This window comes from Heteronotia binoei, chromosome 21 (genome assembly GCF_032191835.1).
Source record: "Heteronotia binoei isolate CCM8104 ecotype False Entrance Well chromosome 21, APGP_CSIRO_Hbin_v1, whole genome shotgun sequence".
NCBI classification, from domain to species: domain Eukaryota; kingdom Metazoa; phylum Chordata; class Lepidosauria; order Squamata; family Gekkonidae; genus Heteronotia; species Heteronotia binoei.
In genome coordinates, this window is record NC_083243.1 from 178,253,010 (window position 1) to 178,280,709 (window position 27,700).

At 45.0% G+C, this 27,700-nt stretch overlaps 1 protein-coding gene across 1 annotated transcript in view; it reads left to right on the top strand.

Moving 5' to 3' along the window:
- Positions 1-27,700, top strand: part of TNS1 (tensin 1) — a 494,447-nt gene that overhangs the window by 314,207 nt on the left and 152,540 nt on the right. Inside the window, exons 6-11 of the mRNA XM_060261061.1 lie at positions 11,869-11,918; positions 17,286-17,457; positions 18,934-18,984; positions 25,225-25,347; positions 25,502-25,566; positions 26,499-26,582. Of these exons, the coding sequence (XP_060117044.1) occupies positions 11,869-11,918; positions 17,286-17,457; positions 18,934-18,984; positions 25,225-25,347; positions 25,502-25,566; positions 26,499-26,582 (545 nt within the window). The remainder of the gene's footprint in view (positions 1-11,868; positions 11,919-17,285; positions 17,458-18,933; positions 18,985-25,224; positions 25,348-25,501; positions 25,567-26,498; positions 26,583-27,700) is intronic.

Here is a 27,700-nt window from a genome sequence, read left to right on the forward strand (position 1 = left end):
AATCAATGTAAATCTGCTTGGAAATCATGTTTGTGCCAAAATACTCAGCATATCCTTGATGTTGCTAGTTTTGAATGGCGAAACCACGCAAGAGTGATCATATTAAACCTTTACTGTCCACTCTACATGGCCCTGGTCTGAGTTTGGACCCTATGCACCTGAAATTTAGCTTTTAAAGGCGCCAGGAGATTGGTGATATTTATTCTGTGTAGCTTGCTGCAAGTATATTAAATGCTCAGAATGTCTTGGGTTATTTTTTTTATTGCACTGTCACTGAAATAAATATATTTTCACTTTTGGTGGGTTTCCACTACATTTTTTTCCCTGTTAGGTTGTCTATACAGTTGTGCCATTCAGAATTTAGAAGTTAAATTTCGATGCCATTCATATGGCCATTCTTGTCACAGTATAACCAAAAGGAAGTATTGCTGTTTGTGACAAGACTTGGTGCCAGGGGCTTGATTTAGATGCCACATGCATTGATGGGATAATTAATCAAACCATGTTCTGACCTGGCTGCTCAGATGTGGAAATGGGCTAGATGAAAGCCAATAAACTGAAGCTTAATTCAGATACAGCTGAGGATATGTTAGTTGGTTGAGAGTACTGAGACACATCTATTTGGTATCTGTTGGTATCTGAAGAAGGGAGCAGTGACTCACAAAAGCTCAAACCCTTCCACAAATTTTTGTTCGTCTTTAAGGTGCTATAGGAGTTTTTCTGTTTTCTATTGATGATTGTAGTTTTTATTATTGATATTTTATTGTCTGATTTTATCGTAAGTCACCATGAAAACATCGTAGACCATCAATATAGAAATGTATTAAATGCATTTTTAAAACCTCTATGATTGGTGTGATAACCCATGTTCAGGCCACTAATTATGGTTATTTGGTTGTCAAACAAGGATCTGATACATCCTGAATTGGGTATGGCTTGCTCCACAGTGCTATTCTCACTGCAGTGCAGGCTGGAATACCAGCTGGATCTCTACAGAGAAGGTGAGGGAAATACTAAAGGCAGTAGAAGCCACATCCTGATTTTAGCAAACTAACTTAGTTAAAATAAAACAATGATTTGGCATTATGTCTATACCAAGCCAGTGAGTGTCATTGAACATTGCTGACTGACACCCCTCTCAGCTCACAATAGTTCATAGAACCATAGCTGGAAGTCCAGGGGTGCGGTCACACGTCACATTAAAAGCAAGTGTGTAGTGCTCAAATTTGAACGGCTGAATATTGATTCGATGCAGGGCCGATCAGACAAGCATCCAAGAATGCGACTCATTCTGTTGTTGAGCGATCAGACATCCAATACTATCACACTCTTTTCTTGGCGCATGCGGGATCAGATGGTGATTCCTGGGAGGGGGGAGTCCATTGAACATGTGCCCAACTGTTTGGAGGTGGGAAATCAAACGTTGCTTCAGAGCTGGTGGGGGGAAGGGGGGAAAGTTTCTGGAATTAACGTTGCCGATTCAAACCAGGGAACTGCCAGGAATTACTTTCCTAGAAATTGGCAGTGACAATAATATCTGGAAATCCTCCACATTGAAAAAAAAGATGTTTTCCTGTTCTGAATAGTAGGATAACGTTTCCTCCCCCCTCCAATCCTGTGTTGATTGGAGAAGCAGAAATGTCACCTCAAATTTCCGGATGATCTGGCAATGTGCATGTCTGCTGGGGCTTTTTTAAAAAAAAAAAAAGGTGGGAGGGGCGGTAAACATTCCAAGGGGCAGTATCGCACATGAGCTGTCCAAACAGGAAAAACCCAATTTTGTGCCACTTCTTTGAAAAAGGGCCGGACTTTCTGCGCTATGAAATTAATGCGGCATTGATCCGCAGCAAGCTGGGATGACCCTGGATGACGCTTGATTGCCAGATGTGGATGTCTGGACGAACATATTTAATCCTTCAGCGAGACGGAGCTGTGTCACCACAGATGATACGTCTGACTGCACCCCAGGGTAATCAAGTCCAACTCCTTCCACGATACAGGAAATTCACAAATACCTCCCCCCACTACCCCTGTTACCCCTGCTCCAAAAACAAAACAAACAAACAAACCCCAAAACCCAACAACCAGAAATCCCTCCAGGATTTTTTAAGGAGGGACAATGGCTCAGTGGTAGAGCATCCGCTTGGTAAGCAGAAGGTCCCAGGTTCAATCCCCGGCATCTCCAACTAAAAGGGTCCAGGCAAATAGGTGTGAAAAACCTCCGCTTGAGACCCTGGAGAGCCACTGCCAGTTTGAGAAGACAATACTGGGGAGGAATGGTGGCTCAGTGACAGAGCATCTGCTTGGTAAGCAGAAGGTCCCAGGTTCAATCCCCGGCATCTCCAACTAAAAAGGATCCAGGCAAATAGGTGTGAAAAACCTCAGCTTGAGACCCTGGAGAGCTGCTGCCAGTCTGAGTAGACAATTCTGACTTTGATGGACTGAGGGTCTGATTCTGTATAAGGCAGCTTCATATGTTCATATGATCTCTGACCAAAGTGGCCTGGAGAAAATTACTTCCTGATCCCAAAGTAGAGATCAGCATTTCCATGGCCATGTAAGAAAGGGCCACAAGAACTAAATACTGATGCAACCCTTCCTGCCTTCCCTCTTTTGAGCTCCCCAAATCCACAGAATCAGCATTGCTGTCAGATGACCATCTATCCTCTGTTTGAAAACCTCCAAAGAAAGAGAGCCCACCACCTCCCAAGGAAGCCTGTTTGACTGAGGAACTGCTCTGTCAGAAAGTTCTTCCTAATGTTTAGCCAAAAAACCAAAGATTTAATTAATTTAACCAAAGATTTAATTTCAACTCATTGGTTCTGGTCCAGCCTTCTGGGGCAACAAAAAAACAACAACTCTGCAGCATCCCCTATATGACAGCCCTTCAAGTACCTGAAGATGGTGATCATATCGCCATAGCAGTCAGGTTAAAACAGATAAAAGGAAGTACTTCTTCACCCAAAGGGTGATTAACATGTGGAATTCACTGCCACAGGAGGTGGTGGTGGCTACAAGCATAGACAGCTTCAAGAGGGGGTTAGATAAAAACATGGAGCAGAGGTCCATCAGTGGCTATTAGCCACAGTGTGTATGTGTATATATAATTTTTTGGGGGCCACTGTATGACCCAGAGTGTTGGACTGGATGGGCCATTGGCCTGATCCAACATGGCTTCTCTTATGTTCGTATGTTCTTATATCACCTCTCAGTCATCTCCTATCCAGGCTAAACATACTAAGCTTCTTCAACATTCTCCAGACCCCTCACCATCTTCTTTGCCCTTCTCTGGACATGTTCCAGCATGTCTATATCCTTCTTAAATTGTGATGCCCAAAACTGAACACAACACTCATGCAGATGGTCTGCTTGTATGTGCATTATAATGTCAAGTCCTCTCAGAAGATCGCAGGGGCTATTTTACAGGATTGAATAAATTTGCAAGATCCATTTTTTTCCTCGTCAAAGAAGTAGCAATTTTTATCCACAGTTCTTCAGTCACACATGATGAAAGGAAAGGGTGGAAGTTTCATGAGATTTGAGAAATGACTAGAAACAAAGTTGTAATTGTTAGAGGAATGTTAACACCTTGTTCTCCCAGGCTAATAGCCTTGTCCGGATATAAACACACTTGGAGAATCTTTTTAGCAAAATGACTATTCCTGTTTGTCTGATGGACAGAAACGGTTGGATTAGACTACTACCAAACACATCTGGAAATGCTTCCCAGAATATTAGGCTAAATGGAATGAGAGCTCAAGATAATCTTGTACTATTGTGCCCCTAGTTATGATGGGATAACATTGGATGTCTTCATATTGTTCCATCCAGTCTGTTGTGGTTTTGTTTGCACTACAAGGCCTCCAATCCCATGGTTTATGGAAGGAGGAGGAGACCTAGCTGCTGCTCATGAGATAAATTGCTCCGTCCCTGACAATCCACACAAAATTTTTAATAATCAGAAAAGCGAAAATCAGATTGTGTGGTTTTGAAAGGAACAAAGCTGCTGTGTGCTTCAGAAAAAAACAGCATTCTCTTGGCATGGTCTCTCCCCCCACCCCCCATTACATATACAGCTAGTAGAAGTCTACAGCAGTGCCTGTTTCAATCCCCCACTAAACAGAAGGGTACAATTGTTTTGAATTTCATAATAAATTGGTGCCCCTTGATGGACTATTAAAAGAATATAAGACTTGTTTATTTTTCTTTCTATATTACTTTCGATCTAATAAGATGTAGTTTTCAGATCATGTGGCACGGAAATTTGAGGATCCTTAGAAACTTGTCAGGGATTTCACATTTATAAATGGCTTCCCGAAAGACATGTTTCTCATCACTTCCAATCCCCCCCCCCCCCCCGCCCTGTAACATGCCATCGCAGAAACACTTCTGTGAAAGCAGGAAATTTGAAAACCACTGCTTGAGACACCCTCCAGGGCAGCAAACAACCTTCACAAATATACAAAGGTGATAAAATAACTAAAGACGTTGAAACAACTCAACCGTTTCCTGCCAAAATTGGCTTCTCTGGCAGTTCATGCAATTTAAAAAGCTCATATAAATGACGATGTTCCCCAAGGAAGGGATTCTCCATTGAGCTGTGTTCAGGCACTGCAAGAGGTTGCTTGCTGTCCACATCCTGACGGTCCCATCAATGGCAGCCGAAACTGGGGAGAGGGGGACTGTCAGCTGGAACTCGATGACAGAGTGGTGCATGGCTCTTTCTTACCCTCCTTTTGACTTCGCTGGGGTAGCTAAAAGCTAGCTCATGTTCCAGCTCAGTGACCTGGATTTCTCACTGGCTATTGAAGCAAGGTGTCTGGTGGCTCATTGCTGCTTTTGCTACTGAAGCAAGGTGTGTGCCTGCCAGGATAGAGGGAATTGGGACTAACAGCTACTGCCAGAAAACCCAGCCTTCAGAGAAGTTCATTTGTCGTTTCCATTTCCCCCCCTGAATTCTGGACGCTATGCTTCCTGAGAATTTAATAACTTTCGCTTGAAAGCTGTTATTCCTATCAGCTGATATCTGCCTGACTCTTCCTCGTGGTGTGTGGGGGTGTGTGTTGGGGAGAGAGTCTCAGGAAGAGGTGGGGCTCCATTTCCATTAGCAATAACAACAGCGGGAGAACTGTTTGCGGTTAGAATGTTGCTGAGCCGCAGGGACCAAACCGGCAGCATCACAGACTGACCACCCCTGGCATGGAGCCTGTTGTGTGCCAGGCTTATGCTGCTTAATCATATCACCCCTTTATTACTGTGGATTCCTTGGATTGACTCTCTGTGGAGGAGACAGGAATTGGTTTGGAGGGAGATTTCAGAAAGAGCAGACACCATGCCCTGGAAATGGATTAGCAGAACTTTTACCCTCCCTAAGGTAAGCCTTTGTTTAGGATTGGAGGGAGCGAGCACAGGAAAGACGCCCCAAGTCTTGGGACTGGATTTGCCTGTTGAAATAGGGTAGGGGAGGGATTTGCAATGAACTTTCCCTCTCCACACGCACAACCCCTTGCAGGATGCAGTTCTTGGATCAGATTTTTGTAATAATGAACCCTGCCTTCAATGTGTTATTGCATCCAACTTCGATAGACCAGGTTCTATCAGTTTTGGATAATTCATGTTTGGTAACTTGGAGCAATGCCAGGAAGGCAAAAGCAAAAAAAACAAAACAAAACCACCTAGACCTACTGAATCAACAACTCACCATCTAAAACAGCTGCCTCAATCTGTTCTCTGTGTTAGCAGATAGAAATGAAATGAAGCATACTTTCTGTAGATGGAGCACACTCCTGCACCGGCCTACCATTTTTGAACATATATTGGTGCAATGAAAGATTCCCAACTTAGAACAGCGTTGCACGTTAAAGCCTATGCTGCCAGATACAGAACTGTCTCAGACTTCCAGTGGTTGCACTGCTGCTGTAATGCTTGGAAGGGAACTTCTGCCTCTAAGATTTGCAGTTTGGGGATGCATCAGATCTTGCAAAGATCGGCTGCGATTGTTGGTCTTTGGACATTACAGAAGCAGCCAGGCTTATGTAGTGCCAAGTTACTTGCGCATCTGGATGAGTCTGGATCCTGTATCGCCCAGTTAAGGGTCATGGCTCAGTGGTAGATTATTTGCTTAGCATGCAGAAGGTCCCAGGTTCAATCCTTGGCATTTCCAGTTAAAGGATATGACAGTAGGTGATGTGAAAGACTTCTGCCTAAGACTCTGGAGAGCTGCTGCCAGTCTGAGTTGACAATATTAACTTTGATAAACCGATGGTCTAATTCAGTATAAGGCAACTTTATATGTTCAGTGACATTTGCAAGCAAGTGCCCATTTAATTACTCTTGAAACTGGACACTATACTGGACATATGAAGCTGCCTTATACTGAATCAGACCCTTGGTCCATCAAAGTCAGTATTGTCTACTCAGACTGGCAGCGGCTCTCCAGGGTCTCAAGCTGAGGTTTTTCACACCTATTTGCCTGGACCCTTTTTTGGAGATGCCGGGGATTGAACCTGGGACCTTCTGCTTCCCAAGCAGATGCTCTACCACTGAGCCACCGTCCCTCCTACATATGAAGCTGCCTTCTACTGAATCAGACCCTCGGTCCATCAAAGTCAGTATTGTCTACTCAGACTGGCAGCGGCTCTCCAGGGGTCTCAAGCTGAGGTTTTTCACATCTATTTGCCTGGACCCTTTTTTGGAGATGCCGGGGATTGAACCTGGGACCTTCTGCTTACCAAGCAGATGCTCTACCACTGAGCCACTGTCCCTCCCCTACTGCCCACCAATCTGCTATAAATAATGGCTTAATTAAAAACAATCGTTCTGGAACATAACAAGTGGACTTGATAGGTGAGAGTCTGCTGTCTAGAGAGTCAGCGGTAGCAAATGAAGAGTGGCTGTTAATTGCGTTGCAGCCTGCTCAGCAAGCTGTAAGCATCAGAGTGGGCAAGGCAAGGCCTGGAGGCCTCTGCAAACACCCAAAGCAGATTGACCAGATTGGGGAGGGGACGGTAGCTCGGGGAGGGGACGGTGGCTCAGTGGTAGAGCATCTGCTTGGGAAGCAGAAGGTCCCAGGTTCAATCCCTGGCATCTCCAAAAAAGGGTCCAGGCAAATAGGTGTGAAAAACCTCAGCTTGAGACCCCTGGAGAGCCGCTGCCAGTCTGAGTAGACAATACTGACTTTGATGGACCAAGGGTCTGATTCAGTATAAGGCAGCTTCATATGTTCTTATGTTCTGGGGAGGGACGGTGGCTCAGTGGTAGAGCATCTGCTTGGGAAGCAGAAGGTCCCAGGTTCAATCCCCGGCATCTCCAAAAAAGGGTCCAGGCAAATAGGTGTGAAAAACCTCAGCTTGAGACCATGGAGAGCCGCTGCCAGCCTGAGAAGACAAGACTGACTTTGATGAACCAAGGGTCTGATTCAGTATAAGGCAGCTTCATATGTTCATATGTTCATATTTGAAGACCTATTTCAGATGTTGAAATTCCCTCTGGATTTTTGGCAGAGCAGAATGGATTCACTCCACTCTGTGCCAAATGATTTGAGAGTAGAACCAATTGTTCTTATCTTCCCTCAAACAAAGTGGATGTTCTAGAGACATTCCATGAAATAACAGCATGATATATGAGGCAGGAAAACCCTGCAATGATGTGCAACAGAGGTTATGTGGACAGTGCCGATGAGGAGGCCTGCATAGCTTCAGACTGTCCATGCAGATAATACTGATTTCCTAAACACAGCCCTTTAGAACTCGGGTGTCGTGAAATTTGTAGGGAAAACATTTGGCAGCCAAACATACCACATTCTCCCTTGTGGAACTCAAGGCAACCTACAATGTAAACAAAACAATAATAAAAACACAGTAAAACAATATTAACAAAACAACAATGATAAAAACACATTGTTCACACATAAAAAGGTAATTTATAATTAGGTTATTAGCCGAACTCATTCAGCTCTGACGGGACGATGTGATCAACTGCCAAAGAGTATTGTTCAGAAGCCGACTGTCTGCTGATCAGGGATCATCTGGGAGTCAGCTTCAGAACTTCCTCCTGCCTGGAGATAGCAGTGATTTTTTTTTTGCGGGGGAGGGGGGCAGGGAGAATCAGAAGCCAATTTGCAGGTGATTCCCCCAGTTAGCTAACAGTTGGTGGTGTAATCTCCTAGCCTGGGAGATGTTGCTGTCTGCCAGACTTGCTTGAACACAGCAAAGTTGTGTGTGTGTGTGTGTTTAAGGCTGGGGAAAACAGAAGCTGATTCACAATCCAGAGAATCAGATTGGAGTGGGCTTTTGATCCCCCACTCCAAATTGCTGTGATTTGGGAAGGCTCTGATCTCTAGTTTTGCTGGGTCTCTGCCTTGCACAGACACAGCTGTTTTGGTGGGGAGGAATCAGAAGCCCACCCTTCACTGAGCTGAGAGTGGTCTTCTGATCCCCCTTCTCCATTTGCTGTGTTTACAAAAGGTTGTGTTTACAGAACAGGTAGACAGTTTTCGCACACAGCTTACCTCGCAGTCACAATCCTGTTCCCTCTGCAGCGTCTGTTGGATTTTCCACCAGCTGTGCCAGAGTTACAGGAAGTGCTGCGGCTTTTGCGTAGCAAACGTAAACTGGGTTTTAGCAGTTTACGTTTGCTACGCAAAAGCTGCGGCACTTCCTGTAACTTTGGCGCAGATGGTGGGAAATTCGACCAGACGCTGCGGAGTGAACAGGATTGTGACTGCGAGGTGAGCTGTGTGCGAAAACGGTCTTGGAGATGATAGGCTTCTGATCTAACATTGACCTGGCCAGGCACAGAGACCTTTTTCTTCCAGAGAGGATCAGAAAGGGAAACCTAAGAAATGCCCTTATAAACTGGGAGTAAGCTTTTGCTTCTCCTCATAATATTTTCCTGTGTCCCAGACAGCGGTGGTACCAGGGTTTTTGGTGCCCCTGGTGAGGCACCCATGCCCCACTGCCCCCACTCAGCCTCTTTCTCCTCCTCACTGCCCACCCACAGCACTCAGGGACTTACCTCACGAGTCAAGTCTTGTTCCTCTCTGACTCGCTTCTTGGCCCCTGGTGCTGCTGCTGCCCCCTGTGGCTGGATGCCGCTATAGGCCACCACATTGCCTATTGATTGGTGCTGGCCCTGGTCCAAGAAGCAGACTTGTAGGCAGCAGAACTTCCTGGAGATCAGAAGCAAATTCTCATCTGATTCTTACACACACACACACACACACACACACACACACACACACACACACAGAGAACACTCTTGATGTCTGTTAGAGATGGCGGTGAGTGATGATGGGATGTTTGGTTCTTCAGACACTTTGAGACTGGGTAGCTAACAGCACCCTCCTGCCAATAGGCCAGAGCTTGTTACTCTCCAAAGGGTGTGATGCACAGAGACTATGAAGAAGATAAACAAGTTGCTTACCTGTAACTGATGATCTTTGAGTGGTCATCTGTGCATTAACACAGCCTGCTTCGCCTTCCGCTCTGCTGTCAGCCTTCAGTCTTCACTGGGTTGCTCAGAGGTCAGAAGGAACTGGTGGGATCTCTGCACCCCACCTCCTGGCCTTGTGTGGTGGAGTTCCTGAGCATGCTTGGAGGCAAGGGCATAAAAATCCCTGCAGTGGGTGGCGAAAACCTTGCGGAGCGCTGTAATGGTGGTCCGGCAGGAAGTGGAGGCCACGGGAACTACCTCCAACCACTTAGAGTAGGAGTCCATGATTAGGAAAAATAGCTGGCCCTGGACTGGCCCCGCGAAGTCCAGGTGCAAGCAGGACCACAGGTTAGGTGTTGACTTCCGCTGCTGGGCTGGTGCTCTGGGTGGTGCTGGGTGGGCCTCCTGGCATGGTTGGCACCTAGCTACCCAAGACTCAATGGCGTCATCGATTCCGGGCCACCAGACATAGCTGCGGGCAAGGGCCTTCATCCGCACTATTCCCGGGTGCAAATCGTGTAGTGCAGTGAGGACTCTTTGCCACAGAGCAGGGGGCACCACTACCCGACCCCTCCATAACAGGCAGCCCTTGTGGACTGATAATTCCTCTTGGCAGGAAGTGAACACTGCAAACTCTGAGCCCACCCGGCCTGTGGGCCATCCCATCCTCACTCAGTTGAGAACCCAGGAGAGGGTTTTGTCCCTGGCCGAGAAATGAGCAATGTCCTTTGCGTAAACTGGGCGGTCAGAGAGGTACTCTAGCAACATTATCTGGTGCGCTGGCACCGGATCCAGGTCCCCAGAGGGTAGCAGCAACCGATTCAAGGCATCCGCGTGGCCCAAAGCCTTTCTGGGACGGTATTGCAAGTCATACTGGAACCCCGCTAGTAAAATAATAATAATAATAATAATAATAATAATAATAATAATAATAATAATAATAATAATAATTATTATTATTATTATTATTATTATTATTATTATTATTATTATTATTATTATTATTTATTTATTTATACCCCGCCCTCCCCGCCGAGGCAGGCTCAGGGCGGCTTACAGAACATGGCGAAAGCCATATTAAAACAATAAAACAAGATTATACAATTCAATAAAGTTAACAATTAAGTATTTAAATAATCTAAAAACAGTCTAAAAATATAATCTAATAGTGCTACTCCAAGGCTGCATTAACCCTAACCCTATGGTAGGGCTTCTTTTGTAGAAAAAACCCAGCAGGAACTCATTTGCATATTAGGCCACACACCCCGATGCCAAGCCAGCTGCAACTGTGTTTCTATATGTTCCTGCTCAAAAAAAGCCCTGCCCTATGGGAATTGGTCTCCATGGGATATAATGGAGTGCTCGGCAGGCATTTCCTCCTCCCCCCCTTTCTGATGACCCTGAAGATCCGCTGCCCGCAGAGATTGGCAAGTTTTCAAAGCAAGAAGGAACACCAAAAATGTAGTGCTGGGCAGTTTATAAAGAGTTAAGCTCTTTATAAGCTCAAAACTGGAGCCCAAAAGCCTTCCTGTTGGCCCATGAAATGAATGTCAGTAGATAAATTCAGACATGACAAACAGCCCTTATTGCAACTCAGAATAAGTTTGTTAGCAGTGCATTCTAACCACGTACTTGGAATTGAGGGTGGTCATAGCTTTGCAGTCAGTCTAGACAGAGAACATAAAGGTGCTGTTGTTTCATATACCTGATGGTTGCATTCAAGTGGGTTAATTAACTTGGGTTAAGTAACACTTGGCTTGTTACTGGGTTTTCTTGCCCATCTCCTCACTTCTCTCTGCTCCCTTCTGAGAGGTAGAGAATGGCAGTCAAAAACTAACTCTGATTATTCATAGTGCAGAAATGCAAGTGTACATATGGTTTAATTGAAATTAGTTGTCTCCCTCCCTCCCTTTTAACTGGGAATCCAAGTTTATAATACTAGTTATTGGAAGTACATCTGATTCTGGTTAATCTGTGCAGTTGCATTTGTATATCACAGATAACTGGAGTTTATTTTTAACAACAATTCTCCTTGCAAGAGGGGAGGATGAAGAAGATGACATTGCACGTGAGCCAAGATATCTAAATTCAGCCTGCATGTAAACTAAAAGCAGTTATCTCTTAATAAACAGGGAGCATCAGTGGGATCATTTACAAGTGTGAGTAATTCTCCTAGGACTTAATAGCTGTTCAGTATTTGTTTGAGAAGTGAGTACCTCCAAGTTTCCTGGGCTCTCAGGTTGTAATCTTCAATCTACTGGTGGAAACCCATACTTGAAAGAACAGATGAATACCTCTGCTTTAGGTTACTAAGTATGGAATCTTGGATATGGGCAGCAGACCACTAGTTCAGTTTCTGAAGTTGCTGCTGATTGTGTCACTATAATGAAGCCACATGGTAGTAATATTTTTTCCCCCTTTCTTTGCCACTTTAAGGTGTCCTCAAAATCACCCAAAATTGTGCAGTCACGCCGTAAACCCTCAAGGTAAGTACCCATATCAGATTACATCATTTCATTGAAATACTTTCTCCTGAAATCCAAAACACTAAGGGTATTCAAATCCTTCTCTATTATTTCAATAAATATTTCAGCTCTGCTGAAAATTAATTTCATTTGTACAGGACATTTACCTGCAAAAGCAGATACACCTCGGTTAGCTTGCCAAATACTTGTTGTGCATGTTGCTTCGTTCGTTGGGCCCTGATAATATTATGGTTTGTTGCCCATTTAACGAGGGCTGGCTAAACTGTTCATGGCTTGAAACTGAAAACCGTAGCCTAATTGTGTGTCATAACTGTTCTCTTCTGAAGTAAAAAGCTTTGTGGGTTTTTTTGTTTTTCTTTTTAAACATAGGCACAAACGCACACATTCTTAGTCTTCAGGAAAAATGTTGTTACGTGTTGCTGCTATTTTACTTATACCATGCTATTACTAATATTTGTCCTTTGTTTAAAGTCTGGCCAGAAGGTTGTTATGTCCTGCATCCCGTTCAAGAAGTCCATGCATTGCTTTTTGTTTGTTTCTCTGGATCCACAGTCACCTTTTGGTAACCAGTTTCTACATCTGGGGCACTTACTTGAAATGGATTCTGCTCAGGAAAATTAAAATCACATCTATTATTTGCATCATAAAAAAGCAATGCATTTCTTCATCTCCATGTGCATTGTTCTGCAGTGTTGCTCACTTGTCCTCACAACAGCAGATTCGTGCAATTTTTTACTAGCTATACTGGCCACCAATGTGCTTCCGAGATCAATTGAAGATGCTGGTGCTTCCTTGGAAAGCCTAGCAAAGCTTGGGACCCACATATGTGAAAGTTCAACCCCTCTACATGCGAGCTCTGCATTAGTTGAATTTGGAGCGGCAGGCCAGATACCCCTTCCTTTCATTGGGTACAGCATGTGGTAATGAAAGGGCTTTTCTGTCTTTGGAATAGTTGACCAGAGAAACATTGACATGAGAGCTGGCTAAATGTGGCCATATTCCCTCTTTCCATTTAGGGTAAGGCCAGGTGCATTTCTGTATAGTGTATATTTTGGATCATTCAAGATTGGCTTTGCAGGATACAGTCAGTAGGTTTGATTGAATTCTGATACGACTTTTGTCTGTAAATATTTGCTGCAGATATTTGATCTGTAGTGTTTTGAGGATAAGTTGTTACTGGTATAGGCTGTTTTAATTCTGGGTTGTTGGATTACAATGCTTGTGGTGATTGTTGGATATAAATTGAGCATTACAGAAAGGTGGTCCATTAGTAGGGTTGCCAATCCCCAGGTGGGGGCAGGGGATCCCCAGGTTTGGAGGCCCTCCCCCCCGCTTCAGGGTCGTCAGAGAGCGGAGGGAAGGGAGGAAAATGTCTGCTGGGTACTTATGATTCCCTATGGAGACTTATTCCCATAGAAAATAATGGAGAATTGATCCACGGGTATCTAGGGCTCTGGGGCCCCTGCTTTTTGAGGTAGAGACACCAAATTTTCAGTATAGTATCCAGTGGCTCTCCCCAAAATACTCCCTAAGTTTCAAAAATATTGGACTAGGGGGTCCAATTCTATGAGCCCCCAAAGAAGGTGCCCCTATCCTTCATTATTTCCTATGGAAGGAAGGCATTTAAAAGATGTGCAATCCCTTGAAATGTGATGGCCAAAACTCCCTTTGGAGTTCAATGATGCTTGACACACCCTTGTTCCTGGCTCCGCCCCGATGTCTCCTGGCTCCACCCCCAAAGTCTTCTGGCTCCACCCCTAACGTCCCCAGATATTTCTTGAATTGGACTTGGCAACCCTATCTATTAGATAAGCAAAAGACCCCCCTCCCCCCCATTATTAAAGTCACTATTTCTGGGTTTCATATCTGCACTCTCAACATAGGCAAGGCAGTGCTTGGATGAAAAGAAGGCAGAAGGGTCACTTAGGGTAACACAGAGATGTTGGAAATTAACTTGCCTGGAGGAGTCAAGGATTTAACAATAATGTTATTCTTGAAATCACTCTCTCCCTCCCACTCCCTCTCTGGCAAGGCCCCTCCCTGGCAAGGAGCTTTCGTGTGTCCTGGCAGGCCAGCTCCAAGCACTTTTTTCAGATGATACTAATCATCTGGACCTATTTCATTCCAGCTTCACTTTTGGATTTGGCACAGAAACCTCATCAATCTGACTCAAAACCTTTACTGGACAGAGACCTGTCGGATGGTCCTTGGCTTCCACAGTTTTGTCCACAGTTTTGAAGATACTTTTTGAACCACTCTTACCCTTAAATGTCCACAGTTTTGAAGATACTTTTTGAACCACTCTTACCCTTAGATGTCCACAGTTTTGAAGATACTTTTTGAGCCAGTCTTATCCTTCGATGTAAACATGGCTTCCATGGTTTGAAGCAACTTTAAATCGTTTGCACTCTGTGATAAACAGGAGAAGGTTCTGCCCTGTTTCTCCCTCTTCAGCATTGACCAGCTGGATTTGAAAGACTGAACCGAATGCTGACGTGAGGGTGGGGGTACTCTGATGACAATGGACAAAAAGGGGAATTGAGATTTGGAAGGAGAAGGGATAGGAGGTATCCCAGCTAGGCAGAGGTTCCAGTAGGGACTGTAGTGTATTATTGTAGACAGACGGTTTTTGGATGCTGTTCCTTAATTAAAAAGTGACCTGTTAAAGCTGTCTTATTACTGAAATGTTGGAAGAACAAACATTGTAATAAGTATACTATTGTCCCAGCTCTAGTAATGGTGTCATCTATCAGATCCAAAGTAGGAAAGCATTATAGGTCACAGGGAAAAGGGGTCTTGATTTTTTGTAACAGATGTACTTTCCAGTACAAGATTAAGGAATCCTATGTATGTAAAAGAAGACAATCAATAAGAAACACCCACTTTGCCATACACACCTAAATTGAAAAGTTGACTTGTTATAGCAAAATAAAAAGGTGTAAATGATGTGGAGGTTCACAACTCTCCAGCTCTAGGGACTTGTTATTGGTAAAGTGGCGTAAAATAACAAGAGAAAGGCCTGGATCTGAGGTTGTGATACACTCATCCTTGGAAAAGAATGACTATGGCATGGTTATACATGCTCTGCAGAGATTCTAGGCAGTGCCTGGAAACCCACAGAAGTGTTGTGAGGGATGGGGCAGCATCCCAGGAGACAAAAATTAAATAAAATAAGGCCTTGTCTACTTATGGGAAGTTATGATCATAGAGTTCCTGGTAGTTCCTAAAGCTGCCTGGAAGCGACACAGGCCACTTCCGGGTACCTCTAGAAGTCACCAGGAATTCTATAATCAGAACTTCCTGTAAGTAAATTAGGCCTTATTTTTCTTTTTAGTTTTTTTCCCCTAGGATGATTGCCCCCCTCCCTTTTGGTCCCACTTTCTGCCTCCCAATCTGGTAAGTGTCTATGGGCAAGGACCACAATTACCTAGAGCAGGGGTCCTCAAACTTTTTAAATAGGGGGCCAGTTCACTGTCCCTCAGACTGTTGGAGGGCTGGACTGCCGTTACTGTACAAGGCCGCGGACCGTCAGTTCTCTGTCTTCTGCATCTCTCTCCCTTCCCCACACCACATACCCCGGCCTGGGAACTCACCTCACCTCGGTATCACCTCACACTCTGTCTCCGCCGCCTCAGCCCAGTGCCGGAAGTGTGCGTTGCTAACGTGAGTTTAGGTCGAACGTCACTTCCGGTCTGATTTTGCCATAACCCGGCGGGCCGCATAAATGTCCTCAGCGGGCCGCATCTGGCCCGCGGGCCGTAGCTTGAGGACCCCTGACCTAGAGGTCTCCCACTATAAGCAAACAAATGGAAACTCTCTGGCCGCGTCTGAGTTACAGTAATGTAATGTGCTCTTTGGGGGACTGTCTTTGAACACCTACAGAAATGTCATCTGGTGCAAAACGTTGAGCAAAAACAACTCGCAGTGGATCTATGACTCCACTTTTTGAACGGTCTACATTGGCTTCTGATTTGTTTCTGAGCACAATTCAGTCTGTTGGTTCTGACTTGTAAACCTCTAAATGGCCTGTGCCCAGGGAATCCGACATGGTGCTTGATGCTTTTTGAATGCTGCTTACTCGTTAGCATCTTTGGAGACCCTTGGAGTGCCATCTGAAGAGAGGGAGTGGTGGCCAGGGCCAGGCCTTCTTTGTTGTGAAACTGCTTATTTGGAATACTCTTCTAACATGATGTTCACCTGGAGCTTTCATGGTTGTCATTTAGGTACCAGGGAGAGACATTTTTGTTCCAAAGGCTTTGGTCTGAATTGATTGTATCTTGGGTTTCAAGGATGCTTCCCTGTGCTTTATCTGCTGCTGCTAACTCTGGCAAGAGCTACCTAGTTTTATTATTTTTTTTAATGTATTATAATGTTTTATTTAGTTGCTACGTACTTTGAATTGTTTTCTCATTTTGAAAAAAGTGGGGTGTAAAGTAATTGTAATAAATACATTTATTAAATAAAATTTGCATGATCGTTCACGACGGGTTAATTTAAATCAGTAACTGCGCTTGAAAAGTACAGAATAACTGCAGTTGAATAGTACGTGTCTCCTTGTAGTAGGAGAGCCAGTTTGGTGTAGTGGTTAAGTGTGCGGACTCTTATCTGGGAGAACCGGGTTTGATTCCCCACTCCTCCACTTGCACCTGCTGGGATGGCCTTGGGTCAGCCATAGATCTGGCAGAGGTTGTCCTTGAAAGGCCAGCTGCTGGGAGAGCCCTCTCCAGCCCCACCCTCCTCACAAGGTGTCTGTTGTGGGGGAGGAAGAGAGCCAGTTTGGTGTAGTGGTTAAGTGCTTGGACTCTTATCTGGGAGAACCGGGTTTGATTCCCCACTCCTCCACTTGCACCTGCTAGCATGGCCTTGGGTCAGCCATAGCTCTGGCAGAGGTTGTCCTTGAAAGGCCAGCTGCTGGGAGAGCCCTCTCCAGCCCCACCCTCCTCACAAGGTGTCTGTTGTGGGGGAGGAAGAGAGCCAGTTTGGTGTAGTGGTTAAGTGCTTGGACTCTTATCTGGGAGAACCGGGTTTGATTCCCCACTCCTCCACTTGCACCTGGTAGCATGGCCTTGGGTCAGCCATAGCTCTGGCAGAGGTTGTCCTTGAAAGGGCAGCTGCTGGGAGAGCCCTCTCCAGCCCCACCCACCTCACAGGGTGTCTGTTGTGGGGGAGGAAGGTAAAGGAGATTGTCAGCCGCTCTGAGACTCTTTGGAGTGGAGGGCGGGATATAAATCCAATATCTTCTTCTTCTAGTACTCCACAAACAGAATTTGCACTTGACAGTAGAAGCAAATTGTGTACTGTTGTGTATAGCCGTTGCCTTTTTTTTGTTCCAATAAGTGACTGTTCAGTTGCATCTCTTTGGTTTAGGAGCTTGAGCCTAAATCAGGCCATGGAGGACACTTGTGAACTAGACCTGGTGTATGTCACAGAGCGAATAATTGCTGTCAACTTCGCAAGTTTTTCGGAAGAGCAGATCTTTTGTAGCAACCTGAAGGAAGTAGCACAAATGCTTAAATCCAAGCATGGGGACAGTTACCTGGTAAGACCCTAGGTGTTTCACAGCATATCCAGCCCAGCAAATTTTGAATACTTTGCTTTAGGGGAGCCAATCATGCAATGAACAGTTGTAGTCCATGTGAGATTCTGTGATCAATTCCTGTTTGCACGTTACTTCCTAATTTTTTTTTTTTGAGCGGCTGTTACAAAAAAAAAAAAGGGGGGGGGTGCATTTTTGTATTTTGTCTTAGAACATTTGGTCCGGATCTTTCCTGGCCATTGTCCCACCCCTTCTCTTTCAAAAGCAGATCACCCCTGCTTTTTCTTAACTATAGAACAAAGTTGGAGTCTAATAGCACCTTTAAGACCGACAAAGTTTTGTTCACAATGTAATTGTGGGACGGGGAGGGACGGTGGCTCAGTGGTAGAGCATCTGCTTGGGAAGCAGAAGGTCCCAGGTTCAATCCCCGGCATCTCCAAAAAGGGCCCAGGCAAATAGGTGTGAATAAACCTCAGCTTGAGACCCTGGAGAGCAGGGGAGGGACGGTGGCTCAGTGGTAGAGGATCTGCTTGGGAAGCAGAAGGTCCCAGGTTCAGTCCCTGGCATCTCCAAAAAAGGGCCCAGGCAAATAGGTGTGAAAAACCTCAGCTTGAGACCCTGGAGAGCCGCTGCCAGTCTGAGAAGACAATACTGACTTTGATGGACCGAGGGTCTGATTCAGTATAAGGCAGCTTCATATGTTACTATGTTCATAATTTTTGGTGATAGTGCGCTTCTAGCACACGGAAGCTTACATTGCGAATAAAACTTTGTTGGTCTTAAAGGTGCTACTGGACTCCACCTTTCTTGTTGCCTCAGACCAACATGGCTGCCCACCTGGATTTTTCTTAACTGTATATGTGTGTCATGGCACTTGTGTATCCATTCATCACAGGCAATCCAGCCGGTTTTGGCTGCTGTTCTAAGAATTTATTAGAGCTTGGTTGCTGGGTCAGACTATTCTAGTCTACTGTTTCGCACAGTGAGCAGCCATTTGCCCTGGAGGGCCCAGCAAACAGCACATAGAAGCTGAGGCCTTCCCCTGATACTGCGTCCTAGCACTGGTATTCAGAAGCTTGTTGACTTGTATATGGTTTGGTCATCATAACTAATAAACTGTTAATGTCCTCCCTGAATCTGTCTAACCCTTTCAAAGTTCTCTTTTACCAGAGGCTTAATTGGGCAACGTCAAGATTGTGGTAATCCACTACATTACACTTGCATTTCAAGTCCCCCACACTCTTTCCAGCAAACTATGTTAGCTGTTTTTGTCTCTTCTCAAGAGACGTTGAAGTGACAGTACCAATTCAGAATTTTTGTTTCTTTATTTAAATTTTAAAACCTATATCTTCCAGGGAAAGGAAACACACATATACAAATAAAACATGGGCAGCCGTGGCATTTTGCAGGCTGATTTTCCCATGCTGATTCCAACCATGTAAAAAAAAAAAAAACTCTTTCCCTTTTCCCTTCCGCTAGCTTTTCAACCTGTCAGAAAGGAGGCACGACATCAGCAAGCTCCACTCCAAGGTATGTGGTATCCATTCATAGACAGATGATGTTGCTGCTGAAGAGGGTGATCCTGAAAGAAGAGGTTGGGGGAAATAGTTCTTTGCTTTCATTGAAAATGGATGGAAAGAAAGCAGAGGGAAGAACTGTATTTTTTTTTAAATAAAAAGCAAACTTTTTTATTTCTAAAGGGAGAATTAAAAAAAAAAAAAAGCATTTCACCTGACAAAATTCAGTGTTGGAGCCCCTGTCAGTGCAGTGAGAGGAGACTAGAAGGCAGGGCCACTCTCCGTCTCCTGACCTTGCATCCTTTCTGTGTCAGCACTTGGTGAGCAAAGGGTAGGCCTGGCGGAACACTTGAATCTTGCCGGTCTGCTTAGCTCTACCTATCTTGAACCCTGACAACATGATATGTGTTTAGCAAGCTGAATGGAGTTTTCCCTACCCCCACTTGCTTTTTCCACAGCCAGATGGTGTCGTTTAGCTGCCAGTCACAACGAATGTTCTGAATAGATGGTTGGTATAGAGCAAATAGTGCCTCGCCTTATGCCCATCACACAGTTTAAGGGATTCTTTAAGTAAGTGGTAATCAGTGACTTGGGAGGCACACAGGGCTCTACATGCCACCTGTGGGTCTTCTGAGCACCATTCCCCAATGTGGAAGTTGTCCCATGTCCTGAGGAAGTGGACAAGGTTATTGTTTGGTACAGCTTGTGATTGGCAAGGGGTTCCCAAATCGAAATGCTAGAGGAACTGGAGGAATGGGTAAGCTATGAGCCTCTATGAACTTCAGGTCTTGTGGCAGGGATGGATGTAGAGGACCCATAATCTCCAACATACACACCCTTCTCTGCACAGTTTGGTTGTCAAGCATCGATAGTTCTCAATAATCAAGCTTTTGTTCTTTAATCAAAAGTTGTTTTATTGTTGAAACTCCATAGCTTGTCCAAGGATGGAGTCCTTGGAAGTAATGACATATATAGCATTGCATAGTAACTTATAGGCATGCTTCAAAGGGATAGGTTACAGATAACTTCAAAAGAATAACATAAAGATGCAAATTGAGTTGAGGGTTCAAAGGCTACTCACTAGTATCTCTTTATGACTAAGGAATGTCAGCTAATAAAAACATCTCCCTTTCTCACACATTCTCTGAGAACTGATAAGGCCTGGCGGTGTGAATCTGGGGGAGAGGCACTCTACACCGTTAACACAAGGTTACTCTAAACTTTCTGGATCCAGATGGATTTATTATGCACCCTTTGGTTAGACTGAAAAATCAAGGGAGGGAGGAAGAGCATAAGGGGTGTTCTGCTTTGTATCTGGCTTGTCTGCTGAACACCATTAGAATAGCATATAGAAATGGCATGCTTGACATTGGTACACAGAGGCATACGGCTCTTTTGGCTGATAGCAAGCAAATGTGACTCTTTAAGCTGCAGACTGAATGCCGCTGCTCTAGGCTAGTGGGCAAATGAGTCTGCCTGCTGTATTTTGAGAACCATCATTGTGATTGGGAAGAGATATTCATAGCTCACAATTATGTGGACATTAGAGCAGAAATTGTGAAAATGAGTTTTCATGTGTTTCGTGACCCTAGGAAGTCAATTTGATGGAATAGGGGACCTAGGAGGACCCAGCATGCTGAAACCCCAAAGCTTCAGGCTCAGGTGGTCACTTCTGTTACATTGCTGAATGGAAAGGTTGACAGCTTTTGTCTGAGAGGTCCAAAATTAAACTGATATCCTAAATGTGGGTTTTAATTTGCTACATTGTTGCTTTGTCCAATAAAATAGATAAACATAAAGACCCACAAAGGCTAACCTATGGTCACCAGTGCTGATAGTGCAGGGAGCATTTTTTAAAAAAACAAGTAGGTTGAGCATCCCCAGAAAGGGACAGATTAATCTGTTAGATTTTGATCAGATTCCAAAAAGGCCATGTAGTTTACGGAGCCTTGGTCAGATCCAAGGGAATATGAATCCAATATCTCTGAGTCTAAAAATATCAACTCAGCCACTAGGTCCTCTTCTCTTCTACTATCTGTGTTGTTTGGCTCTAGACTTGGCATCCAGAAGAAGCTGATTGAGCTGCCTTTGTTCTTTTTGGATCTCCCTCTGATGTAGTGCTCCTTAAACCCTTTATACATCGGGTGGGGGGGAGCATGCGCGCGCTAATCCCTCTATGCTGTTGCTGCCTTTGGCAACCAAAGAAGCTGTTCATCGACCCAGAGCAAGGCACACAAATGAAATATTTATCCTGTTTCTTTGCTCTAAATCCTGGAGGAACAGCTAATGTTGTAGGCTTACCACTATATTTATCAAGTGGTTGTGGCAGCAAGTCGATAACACTGGCTTGGCAAATAGGAGGAGGAGGGGCCAAAGGACTTCAGGGAGCAGAGAATGAAAGATGTTGGTCTTTTATAAGCAAAGAATGTAACTTTAGAGGAGGAGGAGAAGAGATTGAATTTATACCCCGTAATTCACTCAGAGCCTCAAGAGAGGCTTACGAGATCCTTTCCCTTCCCTTCCCTTCCCTTCCCTTCCCTTCCCTTCCCTTCCCTTCCCTTCCCCTCTCCACTCCACAACAGACACCCTGTGAGGTAGGTGGGGCTGAGAGAGCAATTTCCAGAACTGCTCTTGAGAAAGCAGCTCTTTCAAGAACTGTGACGGACCCAAAGTCACTTAGCAGGTGCATGTGGAGGAGTGGGGAATCAAACCCAGTTCTCCCAGATTACAGTCCGCACGCTTAACCGCTACACCAAACTGGCTGTCTAACTTTATCAGGCTACAGTGGCTCTGTAACCATTCAAAACAGAATGAAAAGGTGTAACTAAATGATTTATTATGAAAACGTATATCTCACCTTTTCTCAAGGTGCGATATACAACACATATAAGATGAAGATGAAGATATTGGATTTATATCCCGCCCTCCACTCTGAAGAGTCTCAGAGCGGCTCACAATCTCCTTTACCTTCCTCCCCTACAACAGACACCCTGTGAGGTGGGTGGGGCTGGAGACGGCTCTCACAGCAGCTGCCCTTTCAAGGACAACCTCTGCCAGAGCTATGGCTGACCCAAGGCCATTCCAGCAGGTGCAAGTGGAGGAGTGGGGAATCAAACCCAGTTCTCCCAGATAAGAGGCTGCCCTTTCAAGGACAACATCTGCCAGAGCTATGGCTGACCCAAGGCCATTCCAGCAGGTGCAAGTGGAGGAATGGGGAATCAAACCTGGTTCTCCCAGATAAAGAGTCCACACACTTAACCACTACACCAAACTGTCTCTCTTCCTCCCCCACAACAGACACCCTGTGAGGTGGGTGGGGCTGAGAGGGCTCTTACAGCAGCTGCCCTTTCAAGGACAGCCTCTGCCAGAGCTATGACTGACTCAAGGCCATTCCAGCAGGTGCAAGTGGAGGAGTGGGGAATCAAACCCGGTTCTCCCAGATAAGAGTCTGCCCTTTCAAGGACAACCTCTGCCAGAGCTATGGCTGACCCAAGGCCATTCCAGCAGGTGCAAGTGGAGGAGCGGGGAATCAAACCCGGTTCTCCCAGATAAGAGTCCACACATTTAACCACTACACCAAACTGGCTCTACAACACACATAGGTAGCTTACAACAAGCTCAAGGTGGCTTACAACACATATAGCATCATACAGTGATAATCGCCTCCCCTGACCTAATGAAATCCAGAAAAGCCAAGGATTGCTAATAGGGTCTTAAAAATTTAACACTAATATGACTCTTCTTTGATATTCACTTTTTAGTGTACATTATTATATTAGTCATTACAACAAAGCTAACTCTGTCAGTATTTCCCTCATTATAGCCCTGTTGATCAGGAAAAAAGTGGGATGTAGATATTTTAAATAAATAAATTCTTGCCCCTGCCTAGAGGATACTGAAAATGATTCGTACACACCTTTTCAAGCAGAAACTTTTGAATAACTTGAAAGTTGTCTTCCTGACCTGTATGGAGGGCCTTGTTAAAGCCCATGACTGTTTTGTCTTCATCATCTGTTGGTGCCTCCAATTCTGTTTTGGTAAACAGATATTTGGGGAGGGACGGTTGCTCAGTGGTAGAGCATCTGCTTGGGAAGCAGAAGGTCCCAGGTTCAATCCCTGGCATCTCCAACTAAAAAGGGTCCAGGCAAATAGGCGTGAAAATCCTCAGCTTGAGACCCTGGAGAGCCATGAATGGGGCTGTGGCTCAGTGTTAGAACATCTGCTTGGTAAGCAGAAGGTCCCAGGTTCAATCCCCAGCATCTCCAACTAAAAAGGGTCCAGGCAAATAAGTGTGAAAATCCTCAGCTTGAGACCCTGGAGAGCAGGGGAGGGACGGTGGCTCAGTGGTAGAGCATCTGCTTGGGAAGCAGAAGGTCCCAGGTTCAATCCCTGGCATCTCCAACTAAAAAGGGTCCAGGCAAATAGGCGTGAAAATCCTCAGCTTGAGACCCTGGGGAGCCATGAATGGGGCTGTGGCTCAGTGTTAGAACATCTGCTTGGTAAGCAGAAGGTCCCAGGTTCAATCCCCGGCATCTCCAACTAAAAAGGGTCCAGGCAAATAAGTGTGAAAATCCTCAGCTTGAGACTCTGGAGAGCAGGGGAGGGACGGTGGCTCAGTGGTAGAGCATCTGCTTGGGAAGCAGAAGGTCCCAGATTCAATCCCCAGCATCTCCAACTAAAAAGGGTCCAGGCAAACAGGTGTGAAAAACCTCAGCTTGAGACCCTGGAGAGCAGGGTAGGAACGGTGGCTCAGTGGTAGAGCATCTGCTTGGGAAGCAGGCGGTCCCTGGTTCAATCCCCGGCATCTTCAACTAAAAAGGGTCCAGGCAAAGAGGCGTGAAAAACCTCAGCTTGAGACCCTGGAGAGCCACTGCCAGTCTGAGAAGACAATACTGACTTTGATGGACCAAAGGTCTGATTCAGTATAAGGCAGCTTCATATGTTCATATTTGCTAAGCTAGCTAAATATTGAAAGTCCTGTGCCTATATACCAGGGGTGGCCAACGGTAGCTCTCCAGATGTTTTTTGCCTACATGCTGGCTGGGGCTGATGGGAGTTGTAGGCAAAAAACATCTGGAGAGCTACCGTTGACCACCCCTGCTATGTACAGTGGGCCCATTTAATTGTTCCTGTCCCCAGAAGATGCTGCCAAACGTTCATGGAAAACATTTAAAAGCTGCTTATGATATATAGCTGCTCAATCACATGCTGGATCTTTGTGCCAGTGGTATTTCCAGCAGGAATATGGAGTGATGGTCAGCTGGTGCAGGATGAAATTAAGGAAACAGATGTTCATTTTAAACAGCGTACTTTCGGGTCAGAACATCACTGCAGGGAAGTACTTGTCAGTGGCCTTTAAGTGGAGGTTTTATACTTAAATTAGACTTTATGTGATAAGAGTATGAAAAGACATCTCAGAGTGCATCTTGTTCTGTTATTCGGTCACGCATACCAAATTTCTACGGTCCCTCCCCTCATTCTGTGTCAATACATGTGTATGACTGTTCTCACTTTGTCAGAGGACCATGAACTTTAAGGGCATGATGTTAACCGTTTTCGCACACAGCTCACCTTGCAGTCGCAATCCTTTTCTCTCCGCAGCGTCTGTTGGATTTCCCACCATCTGCGCCGGAGTTACAGGAAGTGCCGCGGCTTTTGCGTCGCAAACGTCAACTGGGTTTTAGCGGTTTACGTTTGCTACGCAAAAGCTGCGGCACTTCCTGTAACTTCCGGCGCAGACGGTGGGAAATCCGACCAAACGCTGCGGAGGGAACAGGATTGTGACTGCGAGGTGAGCTGTTTGCGAAAACGGTTGTTGTTTCTTTTACCTTTTTATTTTGGGAGGTTTTTTTGCACTGAAATGTGTTGAACGTCTTTTTTTCTTGGTTTCTAGTCTTCTGCCTTGATGACAGTATAGCATCACCTACCCTCACTTGGAGATATGGGTCTTGGGTTACTAGGCAGGGAGCTGCACTGACTTGCAGAGAGGGTCCAAACTTTCTGGTACCTGAGGTAGATAATCAAAGGTGGTACAAACATAAAATAGCCAACAATTTGGTATCTTGCAGTGGTAAACCCAAATCTTATGACTAAAATGACTCTTTGATATGATAGAGTCAGCCCTCCTGACTTGTGTGCTTTACATCTTTCTAAAACGTATTCTTCCATGCAAATGTATTTACCGCCATCTTCTTTAAAACTCTCTTTTTCTTCCTCCTCTTGCTTGACAACCCCATCTCTTCTTGTGTCGAAGGTGCTGGATTTTGGATGGCCTGATCTGCACACACCAGCTCTGGAGAAGATCTGCAGTGTCTGTAAAGCCATGGATACGTGGCTCAATGCTGATCCTCATAATGTTGTGGTCCTCCATAATAAGGTGAGTAGAGGGGGGGGGGAGGTTTCCCATGGGATTTTGAAGCATCACGGTTAAGGGTTTCTCCAGTTGCCCCATGTCAAGAGGGATAGCTATCTCTTCTACAAGGTCCCATCTCTAGTGACATTAACTGATGCTCTGTTTTCATCTCCCTCAGGGGAACAGAGGCCGAACAGGGGTTGTTATAGCTGCGTACATGCATTACAGCAACATTTCAGCCAGGTGAGAGGACCTCTCTTTTTGTCTGATAATGAGAAGGGCTGCAGTGCAGTGGTAGAGCATCTGTTTTGCATGCAGACGATCAATTTGTGACAACTCTAATTAAAAGGATAAAGTAGTTGGTGATGTGAAAGACGTCTGCCTGAGACCCTGGAGAGTTGCTGCCAGACAATGCAGGCAGTATTGACCTTGATAGACCAATGGTTTGACTCAGCTTCATGAGATGATGGCAGGAGTGGGGTCTGAGATTGGTAATGGAATCTCATGAATGTGCTGAAGACTTAGCATTGCTTATTTTGCTCCCGACAGCATGGAAAGTTCATGGCTTTGGATTGCAGTATTCTAGCTCCTAGCTCTCCTATTATCTTACAGGCATTCATACTTTCCAGTGTGCAGCATCCAAAATGACAGTGCTGCTATTCATTTCTGTGATGCTATCTAAGCTGAGATGAGTTGGATCATTTTTCTTTCTTATTTCCTCTGTGTGTACGACACAGAGGTTACCTTTTGGCTGCTAAGAAAGGCCTCTCTGCCTTGTCCGTAGGGGGAGTGACAGGCCCTGAGGAAATGTCTCTCCAGGGGTGAAGGAAGGTGACCAAAGTGAAACTATAAAGAAAGGCAAGATCAACAAGGAGTAATGAGAACATACAATGTCAACTCATACTCCAGGGCTGCAAGCAATGGAGCGAAGACTTTAGAACTTGCATTGTTCCGTTGACCCAGTTTCTTACATTTAATTAATTGATGAGATGCCTAGACATTTTGGCATTTGATTGAAAAAAAAAAATAAGATCCTGGGTAGGGGTGGGGCGGTAAAAGCTCGAAAACGTCCAGAACGAATCTTCCAGTGAAGCTTATTGTTATAAATGTATAGAAAAGAAGGAATCGTCTTTTTTTAACACTTGATACATCTAATACTTCTATTTATTGCACAGTGCGGACCAAGCTCTTGACAGGTTTGCCATGAAGCGGTTCTATGAAGATAAAGTTATTCCAGTGGGGCAGCCGTCACAGAAGAGGTCAGGCCAGCCAGGCATCTTTACCCATCTTTTGATACTCTTACCCTACATATGTATGAAGTGTTTGATGCATCCACGTAGTTGATACACATTTAAGGAAATAATGCCTTTGTGTACTGGCGGAAGAATGTTCCTTAATTTGCTTGAGTTTCGATGACTGGTCATAGAGACATCCTGGGTAGGGATGAAGCGATGACTCAACCAGAATGCGGGCCAGAGCTACGAGTTGTGGCTGGAGCAGGAGCATTTCTCTATGCCTACACCATTGGAGTTATGGAAATGCATATGTACACACTGAACCTGTGTGGGCAACTGTTGCTTATGGGAGTGCGTTTGCCATAAAAAAAGGCCAGCGCCATGCTGGGAATTATTAGGAAGGGAATTGAAAACAAATCAGCCAGTATCATAATGCCCCTGTATAAATCGATGGTGCGGTCTCATTTGGAGTACTGTGTGCAGTTCTGGTCGCCACACCTCAAAAAGGATATTATAGCATTGGAGAAAGTCCAGAAAAGGGCAACTAGAATGATTAAAGGGCTGGAACACTTTCCCTATGAAGAAAGGTTGAAACGCTTGGGACTCTTTAGCTTGGAGAACGTCGACTGCGGGGTGACATGATAGAGGTTTACAAGATAATGCATGGGATGGAGAAAGTAGAGAAAGAGGTACTTTTCTCCCTTTCTCACAATACAAGAACTCGTGGGCATTCGATGAAATTGCTGAGCAGACAGGTTAAAACGGATAAAAGGAAGTACTCCTTCACCCAAAGGGTGATTAACATGTGGAATTCACTGCCACAGGAGGTGGTGGCAGCCACAAGCATGGCCACCTTCAAGAAGGTTTTAGATAAAAATATGGAGCAGAGGTCCATCAGTGGCTATTAGCCACAGTGTGTGTGTGTGTGTGTGTGTGTGTGTGTGTGTGTGTATATATATATATATATATATATATATATAATTTTTTGGCCACTGTGTGACACAGAGTGTTGGACTGGATGGGCCATTGGCCTGATCCAACATGGCTTCTCTCATGTTCTTATGTTCTTATGAGTGGGTATCTTAAAGAAGTAGTTTTTGTCTATCGCTCCCCTGTCTTCCATCCACATTTTGGCCAGCATC